This window comes from Triticum urartu, chromosome 1A, assembly GCF_056163025.1.
Source record: "Triticum urartu cultivar PI428250 chromosome 1A, HENAU_Tu73, whole genome shotgun sequence".
In the NCBI taxonomy this organism is placed as follows: Eukaryota; Viridiplantae; Streptophyta; class Magnoliopsida; order Poales; family Poaceae; genus Triticum; species Triticum urartu.
In genome coordinates this window covers 402,365,240-402,385,842 of record NC_141873.1, presented here as the reverse complement: position 1 = coordinate 402,385,842, position 20,603 = coordinate 402,365,240, and the positions used below count along the sequence as shown (strand labels likewise).

Genomic DNA, 20,603 nt, shown 5'->3' with positions numbered 1-20,603 from the left:
CTCCGTTGCGAAGCTACCACCGCCCGGCCAGTTATCCACTTCCGAATAATCTCCGCCCCATCCCCCCGTGCCGCCTCCCCCCATAGGGTCGCCGTCGTCGAGTGCTTTCGTCGTCGCCGCCATTGCTTAGGTCTACCAGATCGAGGGAGAGAGAGAGGAGACAGAGTGAGCGGGAGTGAACCAGCTCGGGTCGTCTTGACCCAGTCGGAACGGTTGCGCCCCGACGGCCGTTAGCACACGCGCCGTCTGCTAGAACCCACGTGGACCCGACGGGTGGGCTAGAGATGTCATAACCGCACTTAAATTTTAACCATTCGGTCACTTAGGTTTTTTGGAATAACCAATCAAATTTGTGGTAGCATTTTGTGAAATTAAGAAAAATGATAGTTTTTCATAATCTTAACCTTTAATGTGGTAGTTTTTGCTATTTATTCCTCACTTCTCCATCGTGCCGTCTTCTATTCACCAAATTAACAGTGCGTTTTTGCACAAGCCACAGAAACCAAATGTAACATTTTTGTACCAGAAATCTCATGTACACATAGTATTCCACCATTTAAGTGTGTATTTCCCTAAATAAAATACAAAAACCGTCGTCTTAGCCCGGCTCATGTGTGGCCAGGCAGACCTCGAGTTTCCACAAAAGCTAGCACGTACTAATTTCTCTGCTATATATATACATGAAAGGATCGCAAACAAAGGTGTGGTCACCGATCCCTGTTGGCCCACGGGGACCTCCGCCGCTGGCCGTCAGTATCAAATAACTGACCAGCTGAACGATGTCGGTGGGTATACATCGCAGAACCCAGATGTTATAATTACTTCTGAACGACCAACCGAGTGACTGATGCGGCAATGGTGCAGAGTTGGTCGACGCCTTTGGTGCACGCCGTGAGCTCCCCCTGCGGCACCCCCTCGCACGACCGCTGGCACAGCGTCACCACCGACTGCGCGCCGTCGATCAGCACGCTCGCCTCGTCGAAGGAGCCCGCGGTCATCTTCTCCGATGCTTGGCCCAGGAACTTCGCGGCCGACTGGTACCTGCCAACGGCCAGAGCAAACACGTCGCATGCAGAGATTACTACCTTGGATTAGTAATGGCTAGCTCTTCATCTTTGGTAAGGGTACTACCTCTCGGCGCAGTCCTCGACGCAGCGCTGGAGCTCCGGGCTCATGTTCTTGAGGTCTTCGGAGTCGAAGAGCCGTTGCAGGTGCGCCGCCGTCTCCGTCGCGTTCGACCCCGCCGCCATCACGGCCGCCTGGGCGAGCCCGGGCGTGTCCACCGGCATCTTCTGGGCCGCCGGGCTCGACGACAGCAGCTGCACGCACAGCGCCTCCTGCTCGCCGGCGCTCTGGCACGTCTCCTGGAGGGTGGCCGGCGGCACGGCGACGGCGGAAGCGGCCACAAGGCACAAGGCGGCTGCGAAGGTGATCATGGACGAGGACGCCATTGGCGCGTAGGTATGGAAAATGTTGTTACTATTATCAGACGAGAGGCGTGAGCAGGGTATTTATCCTTGCGAGGTTTTTGCTAATTTTAGAATGGTTGCTTGTCGTTCAGCAACGGCAATTACAGGGTGTGGGTGTGCTCGCTTTCGATGGCTGTGCTTGTTTTAAGGTGAAGAAGAAATGGATTGAATCACGTTCTTCTTAAAATATAAAGAATGACGTGTGGGCCAGCTAGCTTGGGGGTCCCATGGTAAGTAGGCAGTGAGTATGTTTTGAGCCAAAAGGAAATTTTGCTCACGCCCACCCACGCCTTTTATTTGATTTTAAAGTTTATAACATTTTTATCTTTTGAACCAAATGCTTGATTTATGTCCCATTTGGATTGTGATGTTCAAAAATCAATCTTAGACACATTTAAAAAAATCCAAATTGTGAAACTATAATGAAACTAAATTATCATTTTGACTCATTTCATTCAAATTTTTATGTTCTACTAATTTATCATGTTTTCCTTGTTTCTTACAAGTTCATTTCTATTATATATTTCTTCGAAATAAGTTTTCATATTATTTGGTTTAATTTTTCTCAGGGTTTCACCTCGGTTCCAAAAATGCATTTTTTTAAAACGTTTTTGTTGTAGTTTTATATGTATATGTCATCCTAATTTTACATGTTTTCAATGTTGTTTTGTGCGTGTATGTGAGCATTTTCGATAGTACCGTATTAAAAAAATGTTTACACACTTCTACGTGTTTCCCTAATAATTTATTCTAGGTTTCATTACTGCTTCATTTCAGATTTCATATAATTTCTAATGTTGTTTTCCAACTTGAATTTGAACTTTTCAAAACGTGTTTAAATGTCATGAACACTAATAAGTAAACGGGTTGTAAATTGCATCGTTGTGTAAAAGATAGTGTTACACAGTTTAGAATCAACCTAAAGGCATGTGTCAATAGATCCAGGGTGAAAGAATAGAATAGATTGAGTACCATAACTGTCTGCCCCAAAACGGTGGATGGGTCACAGCAAAAGAACAGAGAAAATAAGGAAAATGGACTGAATATTCCAGTATGGTATAGGGATGCGTGAGCATGTGGCAAACTTTGATTGGCTACGAGGACTGGTAGAAACCGATTCCTAGAAAAAAATCACATTCGCGATCTCTAGCATTAACGTAGTACATCCTTTGCGTATATTGAGTCTCTTGGTCTAACGATTTGTTCATACAGTCAGAAAAGAGCGCCGTTACAATTTAGTTTTGGAATATATAGGAATAAAAACACATATTGACATAAAAGATTATTAGTAGTAAAATGCACATGCAAATTGAAGTTAGAATTAGCTGTTTTTTAAGAACATGCATGATTACCTTTGATCTGTTGCGGATGTAGATAGTCCGTGTCTTTTTTCAAAGGTGACACCAGGTGAGGATGCTAATTGAAATGTGATTTTTGCAAGATTTTGTCATCGTAAAGAGGTCAAGTTTGGACCATAATTGCACAGCTTTTAGAGAGAAAACAATCATAGGAAGATAGGTCAGGGCTAAGGTCTTACTTGTAGCCGTATACTTACACTTGATATTTCATCTAAATATTTAACATGGTCTTGGTAGACACCGCTATTATGTGTTGTCAATGTTTATATATGGGGAATGCATCTTAATAACGTCGTAACTGATCAACAACCTGCACCGTGATTCTATTATCCAACCAAGGCCCTTACCATCGTGTGGGGTTACCTCGATTATGAAGGATGTCTTCAAACCAAATCATTGGGTGTTTAACGACTACACGTCACATTTTGGTTTCAGCTACCATACTCATTCTTATCGTCACCAAACTTTGGCATAGGCTTGCACTCATCCCAGCACTTTATGTCCACCTTGATTGATCTTCAGGATCCCGGTTAACTGAAGTGCCTAAGTATGAGAAACAAACAATAGACAAATCTATTGTGATACATAATGTCTAATACACAGCTTTATTCTTGTAAACTTTGTCTGGCCTCAAAGCGCAGAGTTTTGTAGAACAACAGCGAATTTCCAATGGATGACCTAAGGTTTATCAATACTTGGAGGTGTAGGGTAAAATTGGTCTCTCTCAAACAACCCTGCAATCAAATAAAAGTGGTTTCTTGTGTCCCCAACACACCCAACACAGTTGTTAATTGTATAGATGCACTATATTGGCAAAGAGATGATGCTATATGTGTAATATATATGGATAGTAGAAATAGCCATTTTGTAATCCGAACAAATACTGACAATTAAGTAACAAGTAATAAAGGTAAATAAGAATGGTGTTTTAATGCTTGGAAGCAAGGCCAAGGGTTCATACTTTCACTAATGTCAACTATCTATATCATTAACATAGTTAAACATCATGATATGCCCTCAAAAAGTGTATCAAAGAATGTACTCCAAAATTTTCCACTTTTATTGTAGAAAGTAGGATAAAATCTCTTAGGTACGCTAAATATCATACCACTTCAAAGTCTTCTTTCCAATCTTAATCTATTCAACCACCTCAATGTGCCATGAAAAGTCCCAGAAATTATTCAATGACAACACCTTATGATACTATCGTTCTACCTTTTATGCATAGACTACGCCAAATGTCAATACATGTATCTGCAAGTTATACTAGGCATGCATCATGTAATCTCAAATCCAAAATATTTAATCTTACATGAAGACTAGTGTTGGTCAAGCCAAATAATTCCTACTTTTCATGGTAGTGGTCCAAGATCACATTGAGTAGGCATGTCGATACTATCCAAAGGGGGAGAATATTGCGATGAGTTTCTTTCTCCATGCGTTTAAAGATCAAACTCCAAAGACCTCAGTACCCTTGATTGTCCTCCCTATATCTACCTATGCTTTCACACTTCGGAGCATCCGAACTATTCAAGTCAGAATCATTGAACAATTCACCATATATAGTTATTGCATAAACCCTATCCATTTGGAGCATCCAAGCATTCCACTCCGAATCACTGCAGTGTATGGCAAACCTTCTATTGTGATGCTAGAATTCTCAAGCCATCTAGTAGGAATCTCCGAAGCAACAACAAAGAGTGTCCATCGCTGAAGGGATCCTTCGAAGCCTCTGTATGCTCTTTGGTTGGATCGTCCGAGTCATTTGAAAGTTCCTCTTCTATTCACTCCGAGCTTCTGGGGTGTGGAATAAAGTTGGCAATAGTTAGATTTCAGGTCCCTCCTATTTATATCCCCACCTGTCCCACCAGTTCATTCGAAACAAACTTCACTCCCATTATATGTTTTGAGAGAGAACTCCACCCCCGTATGCTGATTTCAATGGGCTTTCTACACCAACCATCCAAGCCAGTCCATTGAGATCTAACCCCCTCTTGCTTCCCACTCCAACTTCTCTAATACGAAAGCCAAATCTTGAGAGAGTTTGAGTGTTCAGGAGATTATCTTTTGGATCACCCGAGCAAGGGCTTCGTCACCAAGCAACCTCTATCTAGTTACTTTGGAGGGTGTGCGCCTCCTAGATCGGATAGGTGATTGGACATCTCAAGTTTGTGAAGAAGTCAAGAAGTTTGTAAAGGGCTGGGAGATCACCTATCCATGAAGATCTATGATACGTCTCCAATGTATCTATAATTTTTGATTGCTCCATGCTATATCTACTATTTTGGACTATATTGGGCTTTATTTTCCACTTTTATATTATTTTTGGGACTAACCTATTAACCGGAGGCCCAGCCCAGAATTGCTGTTTTTTGCCTATTTCAGTGTTTTGGAGAAACAGAATATCAAACGGAGTCCAAACAGAATGAAACCTTCGGGAACACGATTTTCTCATCAGATAAGACCCAGGAGACTTGGACCCTCCGTCAAGAAAGCCACGAGGCGGCCACGAGGGTGGAGGGCGCCCCCCCTAGGGCGCGCCCCCTGCCTCGTGGGCCCCTCGAAGCTCCACCGACGTACTCCTTCCTCCTATATATATATATATATATATATATATATATATATATATATATATATATATATATATATATATATATCCACGTACCCCCAAACGATCAGATACGGAGCCAAAAACCTAATTCCACCGCCGCAACTTTCTGTATCCACGAGATCCCATCTTGGGGCCTGTTCCGGAGCTCCGCCGGAGGGGCATCGTTCACGGAGGGCTTCTACATCATCATCCAAGCCTCTCCGATAAAGTGTGAGTAGTTTACTTCAGACCTACGGGTCCATAGTTATTAGCTAGATGGCTTCTTCTCTCTTTTTGGATCTCAATACAAAGTTCTCCCCCTCTCTTGTGGAGATCTATTCGATGTAATCTTCTTTTGCGGTGTGTTTGTTGAGACCGATGAATTGTGGGTTTATGATCAAGTTTATCTAAGAACAATATTTGAATCTTCTCTAAATTCTTTTATGTATGATCGGTTATCTTTGCAAGTCTCTTCGAATTATCAGTTTGGTTTGGCCTACTAGATTGGTTGTTCTTGCCATGGGAGAAGTGCTTAGCTTTGGGTTCGATCTTGTGGTGTCCTTTCCCAGTGACAGAAGGGGCAGCAAGGCACGTATTGTATCGTTGCCATCGAGAATAACAAGATGGGGTTTTTATCATATTGCATGAAACTATCCCTCTACATCATGTCATCTTGCTTAAGGCGTTACTCTATTTTTAACTTAATACTCTAGATGCATGCTGGATAGCGGTCGATGAGTGGAGTAATAGTAGTAGATGCAGGCAGGAGTCGGTCTACTTGTCTCGGACGTGATGCCTATATACATGATCATACCTAGATATTCTCATAACTATGCTCAATTCTTTCAATTGCTCAACAGTAATTCGTTCACCCACCGTAGAATACTTATGCTCTTGAGAGAAGCCACTAGTGAAACCTATGGCCCCCGGGTCTCTTTCTCATCATATCAATCTCCATCACTTTATTATTGCTTTGCTTTTACTTTGCTTTTACTTTTTACTTTGCATCTCTATACCAAAAATACCAAGAATATTATTTATCATCTCTATCAGATCTCACTTTTGTAAGTGACCGTGAAGGGATTGACAACCCCTAAGCGCGTTGGTTGTGTTGAGCTATTGTTTTTGTGTAGGTATAAGGGACTCGTGCGTAGCCTCCTACTGGATTGATACCTTGGTTTTCAAAAACTGAGGAAAATACTTACGCTACTTTGCTGCATCATCCTTTCCTCTTCGGGGAAATCCAACGCAGTGCTCAAGAGGTAGCAAGAAGAATTTCTGGCGTCGTTGCTGGGGAGTCTGCGCAAAAGTCAACATACCAAGTACCCATCACAATCCCTATCTCCCGCATTACATTATTTGCCATTTGCCTCTCGTTTTCCTCTCCCCCCAATTCACCCTTGCCGTTTTATTCGCCCTCTCTCTCTATCCTCCCTCTCTTTCTCTACTTGCCTCTTTTTGCCCGTTTGCCTTTTTGTTTGCTTGTGTGTTAGTTTTCTTGTTTGTCTCGATGGCTCTTCCTAGATTCGGTGATCTTCACCTTAAAAGGTTAGAGGAGATCGAAAACAACGTCAGGAAGTTTATGGTTTTGCAATTTGAGCATAATAATTTCTTTAGAAATGAGCTTAAGGAACAAATAGGTTTTATGAGTTATATGAATAAAGAGCTCGATGATATGTCTAAAGAATTTGATGGTATAAGATCCCAAATTGCTCGTCTTGAAAAATTAACTGCTGAAATTTCGGATATGCAAGCTACCTTAGTCAATAAGATGGCCGCTAAACCGGATTCCTATGAAAATAATGATGAAGATCTAAAAGTTATTGATGTGTCCCCTATTAAATCTTTGTTTTGCAATATGAATCTTGACAATGATGGGACTGAATATGATCCACCTTTACCTAGAAGGTGTTCCAAGAATTTTGAATCTTTTGATCTTGATGTTAAATTTGATAAAAGTGGGATTTAAGAAATTAAAACCCTAGATGTTGCTAAACCCACTATTATGGATTTCAAGGAATTTAACTATGAAAATTGCTCTTTGATTGATTGTATTTCCTTGTTGCAATCCGTGCTAAATTCTCCTCACGCTTATAGTCAAAATAAAGCGTTTACTAAACATATCGTTGATGCCTTGATGCAATCTTATGAAGAAAAACTTGAATTGGAAGTTTCTATCCCTAGAAAACTTTATGATGAGTGGGAGCCTACTATTAAAATTAAAATTAAAAATCATGAGGTTTATGCTTTGCGTGATTTGGGTGCTAGTGTCTCTACTATTCCCAAAACTTTGTGTGATTTGCTAGATTTCCGTAATTTTGATGATTGCTCTCTAAACTTGCATCTTGCGGATTCCACTATTAAGAAACCTATGAGAAGAATTAATGATGTTTTTATTGTTGCAAATAGGAATTATGTGCCCGTAGATTTTATCATTCTTGATATAGATTGCAATCCTTCTTGCCCTATTATTCTCGGTAGACCTTTTCTTAGAACGGTTGGTGCAATTATTGATATGAAGGAAGGGAATATTAGATTTCAATTTCCATTAAAAAAGGGCATGGAACACTTCCCTAGAAAGAAAATAAAATTACCATATGAATCTATCATGAGAGCCACTTATGGATTGCCTACCAAAGATGGCAATACCTAGTTTGTTATGCCTAGCTAGGGGCGTTAAACGATAGCGCTTGTTGGGAGGCAACCCAATTTTATTTTTATTCCTTTATTTTTGCTCATGTTTAGTAATAAATAAATTATTTAGACTCTGTTTTTGGTTGTGTTTTTTGTGTTTAATTAGTGTTTGTGCCAAGTAGAACCGTTGGGAAGACTTGGGGGAAGTCTTGTTGAACTTGCTGTAAAAAACAGAAACTTTAGCGCTCACGAGAACTGCTGTCATTTGTATTTGGAGAGTGCTATTTAGTTAATTATTTTTTCAGATGATTAATAGATAAATTCCTCACGTCCAGAAATTTATTTTAGAATTTTTGGGGTTCCATATCTTGCGCTAGCTACAGATTACTACAGATTGTTCTGTTTTTGACAGATTCTGTTTTTCGTGTGTTGTTTGCTTATTTTGATGAATCTATGGCTAGTAAAATAGTTTATAATCCATAGAGAAGTTGGAATACAGTAGGTATAACACTCATATAAATAAATAATGAGTTCATTACAGTACCTTGAAGTGGTCCTTTTTTTCTTTCGCTAACGGAGCTCACGAGTTTTCTACTTTAAGTTTTATGTTGTGAAGTTTTCAAGTTTTGGGTAAAGATTTGATGAATTATGGAACAAGGAGTGGCAAGATCCTAAGCTTGGGGATTCCCATGGCACCCCCAAGATAATCTAAGGACACCTAAAAGCCAAAGCTTGGGGATGCCCCGGAAGGCATCCCCTCTTTCGTCTACTTCTATCGGTAACTTTACTTGGAGCTATATTTTTATTCACCACATGATATGTGTTTTGCTTGGAGCGTCTTTTATGATTTGAGTCTTTGCTTGTTAGTCTACCACAATCATCCTTGCTGTACACACCTTTTGAGAGAGCCATACATAATTTTGAATTTGATAGAATACTCTATGTGCTTCACTTATATCTTTTGAGCTCTATAGTTTTATTCTAGTGCTTCACTTATATCTTTTGAGTTATATAATTTTGCTCTAGTGCTTTACTTATATCTTTTAGAGCACGGTGGTGGATTTTTTTTATATAAACTATTGATCTCTCATGCTTCACTTAGATTATTTTGAGAGTCTTAATAGCATGGTAAATTGCTTAATAATAATATGCTTGGTATTCTAGATTTGTAAAACTTTCTTTTGAGTGCGTTGAATACTAAGAAAAAATTGATGCTTGATAATTGTCTTGAGATATGAGGATGGTGATATTAGAGTCATGCTAGTTGAGTAGTTTTGAATTTGAGAAATTCTAGTGTTAAAGTTTGTGATTCCCGTAGCATGAACGTATGGTGAACCGTTATGTGATGAAGTCGGAGCATGATTTATTTATTGATTGTCTTCCTTATGAGTGGCGGTCGGGGACGAGCGATGGTCTTTTCCTACCAATCTATCCCCCTAGGAGCATGCGCGTAATACTTTGCTTTGATAACTTCTAGATTTTTGCAATAAGTATATGAGTTCTTTATGACTAATGCTGAGTCCATGGATTATACGCACTTTCCTTCCTTCCACCATTGCTAGCCTCTCTAATACCGCGCACTTTTCGCCGGTATCATACACCCACCAAATACCTTCCTCAAAACAGCTACCATACCTACCTATCATGGCATTTCCATAGCCATTCCGAGATATATTTCCATGCAACCTTCCACCGTTCCATTCATTATGACACGCTCCATCATTGTCATATTGCTAGCATGATCATGTAGTTGACATTGTATTTGTGGCAAAGCCACCGTTCATAATTCTTTCATACATGTCACTCTTGATTCATTGCATATCCCGGTACACCACCGGAGGCATTCATATAGAGTCATATTTTGTTCTAAGTATCGAGTTGTAATTGTTGAGTTGTAAGAAAAATAAAAGTGTGATGATCATCATTTTTAGAGCATTGTCCCAAGTGAGGAAAGGATGATGGAGACTATGATTCCCCCACAAGTCGGGATGAGACTCCGGACGGAAGAAGAAAAAGAGGCCACAAAAAAAGGCCCAAACAAAAAAATGAGAGAAAAAGAGAGAAGGGACAATGTTACTATCCTTTTACCACACTTGTGCTTCAAAATAGCACCATGATCTTCATGATAGAGAGTCTCTCATTATGTCACTTTCATATACTAGTGGGAATTTTTCATTATAGAACTTGGCTTGTATATTCCAATGATGGGATTCCTCAAAATGCCCTAGGTATTCGTGAGCAAGCGAGTTGGATGCACACCCACTTAGTTTCTTTTGTTGAGCTTTCATATACTTATAGCTCTAGTGCATCCGTTGCATGGCAATCCCTACTCACTCACATTGATATCTATTGATGGGCATCTCCATAGTCCGTTGATACGCCTAGTTGATGTGAGACTATCTTCCCCTCTTTTTGTCTTCTCCACAACCACCATTTTATTCCACATATAGTGCTATATCCATGGCTCACGCTCATGTATTGCGTGAAGATCGAAAAAGTTTTGAAAATGACAAAAGTATGAAACAATTGCTTGGCTTGTCATCGGGGTTGTGCATGATTTAAATACTTTCTGTGGTGAAGATAGAGCATAGCGAGACTATATGATCTTGTAGGGATAGCTTCCTTTGGCCATGTTATTTTGAGAAGACATAATTGTTTTGTTAGTATGCTTGAAGTATTATTATTTTTATGTCAACATGAACTTTTGTCTTGAATCTTTTGAATCTGAATATTCATACCACAATTAAGAAGATTTACATTGAAATTATGCCAAGTAGCACTCCGCATCAAAAATTATGTTTTTATCATTTACCTACTCGAGGACGAGCAGGAATTAAGCTTGGGGATGCTTGATACGTCTCCAACGTATCTATATTTTTTGATTGCTCCATGCTATATTATCTACTGTTTTGGACTATATTGGGCTTTATTTTCCATTTTTATATTATTTTTGGACTAACCTATTAACCGGAGGCCCAGCCCAGTATTGCTGTTTTTTTGCCTATTTCAGTGTTTTGGAGAAACAGAATATCAAACGGAGTCCAAACGGAATGAAACCTTCGGGGACGCGATTTTCTCATCAGATAAGACCCACGAGACTTGGACCCTCCGTCAAGAAAGCCACGAGGGTGGAGGGCGCCCCCCCTAGGGCGCGCCCCCTGCCTCGTGGGCCCCTCGAAGCTCCATCGACGTACTCCTTCCTCCTATATATATCCATGTACCCCCAAACGATCAGATACAGAGCCAAAAACCTAATTCCACCGCCGCAACTTTCTGTATCCACGAGATCCCATCTTGGGTCGTGTTCCGGGGCTCCGCCGGAGGGGGTATCGATCACGGAGGGCTTCTACATCATCATCCAAGCCTCTCCGATGAAGTGTGAGTAGTTTACTTCAGACCTACGGGTCCATAGTTAGTAGCTAGATGGCTTCTTCTCTCTTTTTGGATCTCAATACAATGTTCTCCCCCTCTCTCGTGAAGATCTATTCGATGTAATCTTCTTTTTGCGGTGTGTTTGTTGAGATCGATGAATTGTGGGTTTATGATCAAGTCTATCTATGAATAATATTTGAATCTTCTCTGAATTCTTTTATGTATGATTGGTTATCTTTGCAAGTCTCTTCGAATTATCAGTTTGGTTTGGCCTACTAGATTGGTTGTTCTTGCCATGGAAGAAGTGCTTAGCTTTGGGTTCGATCTTGTGGTGTCCTTTTCCAGTGACAGAAGGGGTAGCAAGGCACGTATTGTATCATTGCCATCGAGGATAACAAGATGGGGTTTTTATCATATTGCATGAAACTCACTACAACGGGAACCCCCTTTTAGCAACGCATCGTTGTGTTGCCTAATGTCCATATATGTGTTGCTAAGGTCTACACCAACGCATTCGTATCCATTGCTGTTGGTGGCGTTGGAAGGGTCTACAACAACACATATAGTTGCGTTGGTAATCAGCATGTAAAAGCGTTGCACGATAGCAACATATATATCTACAGCAAAACAACACTTTGTATACGTTGCTGATTACCCTACACAAACCAATTTTCACATTACAAACCAGTGCAGCACGTCCATGCATCTGTGCAGAGCTTGAACAATTACTGGCATTTTATATATTACGAACAACGAAGTAAAGAGCAGCAATCCACTAAACAGAAAGATTTTATATATTTAATCAAATCGGTTTGTGTTACATGGAACACAATCTGATAAAGATATTACATGATCTCCTATTTATTAACCATGAAACTGGCATTGTATAACGTAAATGTAAAACTATCTTGTAGTAGCCCCATTCTCGACCTTTCTATCAACAACTTAGCCATGCATCATCTTCGTCTCCATCGTCCTTCATGTTGGATGACAAGCTTCTCTATGAACTTCCTGCGAACGCCTTCTATGACATTGTTATAGGATGAATTACCGCCACCCTGCCCATGGTTCGGTACTAGAACTGACTGGCAATGCGCCACTGCAACAGATTAAATAAACAAAATGAAAATTCAGCATGAGGAGATGGAAGCCGCATGTAATGCTTAAATATTCTAGGATTGATCATTTATCGAAGGAAAGCTCACATCAGTTCAATGTATTGTAATGACCAAGAAAAATTCTTGTCGTTCCTTATTCCTAGCAGATGCTTGATTTAATTTTAACAAGAATGTATAACTGTGAACTAGGCATGCCACTCTGTTACGCACTCTTAAATTTTTTACCTCAATCTTTTTCTTTTCTTTTGCCATATGTCGCAAGCCAAAATTACATTAGGACCATATATCTAATATATAGAAATGCATGTCAAAATGAACATGGTCTCTCTTAGTACAAAAAGAGAATTCTCATCCTAAGATCAAAGATTACTCACGTTAAGGCATCTTGATGACAGTATACACAAATATTGTAAATTGTATACTGCTATTGGGTAATTGCAACTTTAACATAGCCACACACACTGTTATTTTTTTTGTCCAGCCAACTAAATAAAGAAGAGTAACTTCAATTAACCTCAGAAAAAGAATACTTGAACTAAGATAATGGAAACTGATTGTGTCATATAACTTACATTCAGGTGTGCATTTCGTCCCACAAAGCTGCTGCAGACCAACAAAAATCCCTTTGGAAACATCCTATATGGGTAGTTGGGAATATAGTTAGTGGAGATAATTTAACAAACTTGGTTTCTGTGTATTTTGTCACCAGTTCCTCCAGGAAAGTCTAAAGCAACCCATATTCTGGTATCCTGTGATAAGTTCAGCAGAAGTGTCAGATAATGAACACTCAAGGTAGAATTTCTATCTAAAGTGTTTCCTGTATTATAAGCACCTTTCAAAAAAGGTTAAATCGGAAATGCAAAATGGAGCTTGAACTCTAGGTAGCTCTTTATCTGAAACATCCATGTGCAAAAGGATTGTTGAAATCACCATATTTGAGGGGCTAGTGTTTATCTTGTGTGGCATTGTAGCTTTTCATCTCTTAACTTTCTATCTAGAAATCTTTACCAGTAATCTATATTTTGTATGATATTTGTTTCTACCTTTCAATGCACTTTTTCTTCTAAGTTTACAGTTCAACATCGAACTCACTACCTATAGGGCAATACTCTGAGCAATAAAAATAAATAGTTCATAATTTTTGACGTGACGAGTTTCGTTTTAAGAACTATATATATCAGGAAATAACTAATCTTTTTTTTGCAGGGGAGGAAATAACTAATCTGGTGTTCTTGTAAATCTTAAACTATGGCCTGCTATCTTACTTATATTAACATTGTAACTGTTCGCAATGTTCACATTACATTTAAGTTCTATATGATTTAGATAAAAAAATAAGCTAAACATCCCCCACAACAAAAAAGTAGCCATATTTTCATATATAATGAAGGGAATTATAAAGTTTTGCCTGCCGCTTGAGCAGACAATTCTTTATTTATTAGGAAAAACTAGTCCAGAGTCTAAAATAGATGCCATACAGTATAAGAAATAAGATCAGGGTTGCAACATATTGGGTTTCAGTCAAAAAACATATTGGGTTCTATACAGATCAGTCTAAACGGACTAACTTGACTCATCCTCATATCCCGACAAACTGTTCTCAGATGGAGTATATTGAAGCATGTACATTAGCATATTGAAGTATGGTTTGAAAGAACATGGAAAAGCATTAACACTACTATGTAGTGAACGCTCCACGGAAGTTTCAAGCACAACATACCTTGCATTGATGCATTGGCGGGAATTAAAGCATTACTCTGGTCCTCTGCAAGAACACGTCTTTGACAGCAAGCTAGAGGCCAACACCTGTAACTACACCAGACTAATCATACTCAGCCCTTCCTTTAACCTAGCACCAAGTGTTTCCTCCCCACCCATGTGTGCCTCGCCGTCGACTGTACTCACCCCCAGTACAACGGCCACCCTTTCCCCTCTAGGCGAATTGCTTCCAGCAGACAACACGCCACCAGTGATCTAATATTCTGATACTAGCACTTTAAATCATCCGCCTCTCCACTTGAAAACACCGTGGGCAGATCATTACCTGAAAGATATAGCCATCTCATCGGTTATGTTTTCTAGGGGACTAATGAAAAACGCCAAGCCACATAAAAAATAATCATACATTGAAATTAATCAACAAGGGAAAACGGTGTGCGCTGTACATATAATGAACATTGCTGTATATATATTATATAATAAGATGCATAGACATGAACGATGCATACACACCGTGTTTCGTATTGTCATGGTTTCAATTAGAGTCATACATGGTGGCAGCACTACATGAGAAGGATAGAGGTACACAAGTAAGCGCTCAGTGATACAATCTCAAAGGAAGGAAGGGAAAGAGACAAACCGTGTGATGTTAGGCATCCTCTGATTTACGGAGTGTAGTGACATTGATGCCGGTGCAAGCCAGCGCCCGCGGCGGTGGATCGGGATGAGCAGTCAAGGTAGAGTGGATTGTCATCACGATGGCCGGCAAAGAATCTGCCCTGGCCTGCCACAGAAAGAACCAAATAGTGTAAGAGAAGAGCGGGTCAGAGGAGGAGTGGCTTGCTGAACCGTGAGTGGCGTCGGAGTCGAGATTGCTGAGGCGGAGCAGCACCACCAAGGCCGAGCCGGGAGCGGCACGTGCGGAGACGTGGCGCGGGGCAGTAGGTCGACAAACCAGAGGAGGCGCGGGGCAGTAGATCGACAAGACAGAGGAGGCGCGGGGCGTTGGTGACCTGTGGTTAACTAGGGTTGCGGCGGGCCGCATGTGGGCGCGGAGGAAGTCGCCATGGCTAGGGATCGGGGAAGGGTAGTGAGGGGTAGCTGCTCCTGTGAGCGGCGGCGCAGCAAGCGCCGGAGCTAGGCAGAATCACTGGTGGCGGCGGCGGCGTTGTGGTCCCGGAGAGAATAGATTTGGCTTGGCCGCGTACTCCTTGGATGGAGGAGGCAGAGGTAATGTGTAGATTTTTTTTCTGTGGATAATGTGAGGACCTCGATAACTGCCGAACGTTCGGTCTGGAAGAGCCCCAGATCGAACGATTCGTTCGGTCCTGTGGAAGGCATCGACCGAACGCATGCGTTCGGGACGAGAATCACCCAGCCTGAACACCCTACCTCAGGGCCCTAGAGGCCATTTTGTTGTGAAAAAAAAGCCCAGATTGTGCCAATTTTTACTGTGACCAAAAAAACCACTATTGGATGTGACTAAATAAAGGCTAGATTTTTTCATGAAATAAAAAAAAGTCACAAAATGCTGCAAAAATAAAAAAAGTATGAATGAACCATGAGAACTCTTCTGCTATAATATGAATGAACCAAAAAGATCTTATTTGCAAAGATGTCAAAATGTATGAATTTTCCATGGCAATTTTTGTTGTTTACCAATCAAAAACATGGCAAATGTGCAGTGTGGATGCATATGAACTTGCCATCACTGAAAAAGTCAAAAAAAGAGTCATGATAGATAGAAAAATGGAAAACAAGATACTACTAAAAGAATCCCAATGGTTTCAAAGCAAAAATTGCAATCATCTTTATAAACAAATTTTGCATCTGTACCATGATGGAAAGAAAAAAATATGCAATGGCACAAAAAGGAAAAAATCATGGCAGTTTGCATCTGTACCATAATTTCAAGAAAATATGGATTAAAATTTTGTGTGCTATTTTTACTATATAAATTTGCCGAAGCACAAAACAAAAAATGCACCATCTATTGTTTAGTAATAATTGCCGTGTTTTCTAAGTATTTTTTCCATGGTAAAATAAAAGTAAAACTTGCCATGCTGCATAGAAGTATGTTTGCCATGAGTGAAAAAAATTAAAATTGCCATGTAAATTAAATAAAAAAATTATGGGAAATAAAAGGTAAATTTGCCATGGCAATAAAAAGGTTAATTTTACCATGGTGTAGAAAAATTAATAATTGGCATGCAAAAATAAAAGTAAAATATGCCATGTTAATAAAGATCAAATGAATAGTAAATCTTGCCATGGCAATAAAAGTTAAAATTTGCCGTGGGAATTTAGGTAAATTTGCCATGTTAATAAAGGTAAATTAACCATAGCAAATAAAAAGTAAAATTTGCCAGGGCAATAAAAGTTAAATATTGCCATGGGGATTTAGGTAAATTTGTCATATTAATGAAGGTATATTATCCATGGCAAATAAATAGTAAAACTTGCCATGGCAATAATAGTTTGATATTGCCATCGGGATTTAGGTAAATTCGCCATGTTAATAAAAGTCAAATAAATAGTAAAAACTTGCCATGGCAAATAAACTTAGATATTGCCATGGGGATTTAGGTAAATTTGCCATGTTAATAAAAGGTAAATTTGCCATGGCAAATAAATAGTAACTTGCCATGGCAATAAAAGTTAAAAAATTGCCATGGGGATTTAGGATAGCCATGTTAATGAAGGTAAAATAATTAGCAAAACTTGCCATGGTAATATTTGCTATTTTGTGTTGTTTTTGACAATTTAAAGAATTACAACGACAATTTCAAAAAATCAAAAGTTGCCATGGCAAGAAAGCAATTAATTTGCCATGATCTAAGAACTAAATTTGCCATGATACGATAACTATATTTGCCATATTCCAGGAAGCAAGTTTGTTATGATGTGTTAACTAAATTTGCCATGATCAATTAACTAAATGTTTGATGCTTACATGGCAAAAAGTATAAGATTTGTTTCCATGGTCTACCAAAAAAAATGCCATGGTAGAAAACAGTAAAAATGCGCCATGATCCAAAAATCAAAAGTTGCCATGGCAAAAAAATAATGAATTTTCATGATACGAGAACTAAAATTTGCAATGATTCGATAAGTATATTTGCCATCTTCCAGGAAAATTTAAGAAAAGTTTTACAGTGAGAGGGCAAATTTAAGAAAAAATGTATAGTGAGACATGGCGATTTTGGAGGCAAAAAATGTACGTCGGAGTTGTAGTTGACAAGTTGAAAACTTTGTCTATTCTCGAGGAATATCTTGCTAAATAAGATGTCAAATATATGTCTAATACAATGGTAACTATTTTAAGCAGAACCTCGGGTACACACCAAACTAAACTAACTTCAGTACATAGCTAAGCTAACTACTTTATCACAACTTGACTCAGAAATCAGCTAGGAAAAAATACAACAGAATTTGAGACATGCAAAGTGAATTAGAATATGATGGTAACGTTCAGGCTGCTTCAAAATTTGAGGAATCCACATATGAGTGCAAACAGGAGGAAGTAGTGTAAGGTACACAGATTACTGAATATTTGCCCATTTGTTATTGATGATGGTTACAAACCAAAAGAAACGCCATAATTCTCTGAAGAATAACCTCTTCTTCTGTCCAGTAAAGCAACACTCACAATTTAGTCTTAATAAGCATGATTTATGCAGGTTTCCGTGTAAGGATAGCGTTAGCAGAGTAGAGGCAACAGTATATGCATACCTTCGTAGGACCCTACAAGGCCATGGTGGTTGTCTTCCCCATGCACGCCGTCCTTGCGCAAGGTCACCAGAGCCACCCCACGCCGTTGGACCCTACAAATCCGGCGTCGATTCCCCGGACGAAGAGACCAGCGGACGGCGGCGACCAAGGGTCACATCCACCGGAGTCTAGCGGGCCTCAGCGCCGCTGCCCCCGCCCGCTTCCTCGCACTCCAGGCGCAACCACGCAGCTGCATCCGCGTCGTGCCCCAGCCACCGAGTGCTCGCGCCGCACCACCTCCGTCTGAGCCATATCCTCAGGCGCCCCGTCGGCGTCCACGACGAACTCCCACGGCGTCGGAGCCCTGCTGATCTGCGCTGGCCTGGGAGTCGCCGCCTCCCCTCGCTTCTGAAGGAAATATGCATTATTTTATTTCCTTATATCATGATAAATATTTATTATTCATGCTAGAATTGTATTATCCGAAAATATAATACTTGTGTGAATACATAAACAAACTAAACGTTACTAGTATGCCTCTACTTGACTAGCTAATTAATCAAAGATGGTTATGTTTCCTAACCATAGACATGTGTTGTCATTTGATTAACGAGATCACATTATTAGGAGAATAATGTGATTGACATGACCCATTCCATTAGCTTAGCACCCGATCGTTTAGTATGTTGCTATTGCTTTCTTCATAACTTATACATGTTCCTATGACTATGAGATTATGCAACTCCCGTTTGCCGGAGGAACACTTTGTGTGCTACCAAACGTCACAACGTAACTGGGTGATTATAAAGGTGCTCTACAGGTGTCTCCAAAGGTACATGTTGGGTTGGCGTATTTCGATATTAGGATTTGTCACTCCGATTGTCGGAGAGGTATCTCTGGGCCCTCTCGGTAATGCACATCACCTAAGCCTTGCAAGCAATGCAACTAATGAGTTAGTTGCGAGATGATGTATTATGGAACGAGTAAAGAGACTTGCCGGCAACGAGATTGAACTAGGTATTGAGATACCGATGAAAGAATCTTGGGCAAGTAACATACCGATGACAAAGGGACAACATATGTTGTTATGCGGTCTGACCGATAAAAGATCTTCGTAGAATATGTGGGAGCCAATATGATCATCCAGGTTCCGCTATTGGTTATTGACCGGAGACGTGTCTCGATCATGTCTACATTGTTCTCGAACCCGTAGGGTCCGCACGCTTAAGGTTTCGATGACAGTTATATTATGAGTTTATTAGTTTTGATGTACCGAAGTTAGTTCGGAGTCCCGGATATGATCACGGACATAACGAGGAGTCTCGAAATGGTCGAGACATAAAGATTGATATATTGGACGGCAATATTCGAACACCGAAAGTGTTCCGGGGAAGTTTCGAATAAAACTGGAGTACCGGAGGGTTACCGGAACCCCCCGGGGGGTTAATGGGCCTCATGGGCCTAAAGTGGAGAAGAGGAGGGGCGGCCAGGGCAGGCCACGCGCCCCCTCTCCCCCTAGTCCGAATTGGACAAGGAGGGAGGGGCGGCGCCCCCCCTTTCCTTCCTCTCCTCTCTCCCTTCCTTCCCCCTCTCCTACTTGGACAAGGAAAAGGAGGGAGTCCTACTCCCGGTAGGAGTAGGACTCCTCCCTGGCGCGCCTCATCATGGCTGGCCGCCCCTCCCCCTTGCTCCTTTATATACGGGGGCAGGGGGCACCTCTAGACACAACAATTGATCCTTGAGATCTCTTAGCCGTGTGCGGTGCCCCCTCCACCATAATCCTCGATAATATTGTAGCGGTGCTTAGGCGAAGCCCTGTGACGGTAGAACATCAAGATCGTCACTACGCCGTCGTGCTGACGGAACTCTTCCCCGACACTTTGCTGGATCGGAGTCCGGGGATCGTCATCGAGCTGAACGTGTGCTAGAACTCGGAGGTGTCGTAGTTTCGGTGCTTGATCGGTCGGGCCGTGAAGACATACGACTACGTCAACCGCGTTGTTATAACGCTTCCGCTTTCGGTCTACGTGGGTATGTAGACAGCACTCTCCCCTCTCGTTGCTATGCATCACCATGATCTTGCGTGTGCGTAGGAAAATTTTGAAATTACTATGTTCCCCAACAGTGGCATCCGAGCCTAGGTTTTATGTGTTGATGTTATTTGCACGAGTAGAACACAAGTGAGTTGTGGGCGATATAAGTCATACTGCTTACCAGCATGTCATACTTTGGTTCGGCGGTATTGTTGGATGAAGCGGCCCGGACCGACATTACGCGTACGCTTACGTGAGACTGGTTCTACCGACGTGCTTTGCACACAGGTGGCTGGCGGGTGTCAGTTTCTCCAACTTTAGTTGAACCGAGTATGGCTACGCCCGGTCCTTGCGAAGGTTATAACAGCACCAACTTGACAAACTATCGTTGTGGTTTTGATGCGTAGGTAAGATTGGTTCTTGCTTAAAGCCTGTAGCAGCCACGTAAAACTTGCAACAACAAAGTAGAGGACGTCTAACTTGTTTTTGCAGGGTATGTTGTGATGTGATATGGTCAAGACATGATGCTAAATTTTATTGTATGAGATGATCATGTTTTGTAACCGAGTTATCGGCAACTGGCAGGAGCCATATGGTTG

The 20,603-nt window shown here is 40.9% G+C and overlaps 1 protein-coding gene across 1 annotated transcript; it reads right to left on the bottom strand.

Annotated features, from left to right (window-relative positions):
- Nucleotides 1-498: 498 nt before the first annotated feature.
- On the bottom strand, nucleotides 499-1,490 carry LOC125534516 (pectinesterase inhibitor-like). Its single transcript, XM_087538574.1, has 2 exons — nucleotides 1,132-1,490; nucleotides 499-1,041 (listed from the first exon to the last, which is right to left on the bottom strand). The coding sequence occupies exons 1-2, from the start codon at nucleotides 1,449-1,451 to the stop codon at nucleotides 819-821; spliced, it is 543 nt and encodes a 180-aa protein (XP_087394700.1). The 5' UTR covers nucleotides 1,452-1,490; the 3' UTR covers nucleotides 499-818.
- Nucleotides 1,491-20,603: the final 19,113 nt, after the last annotated feature.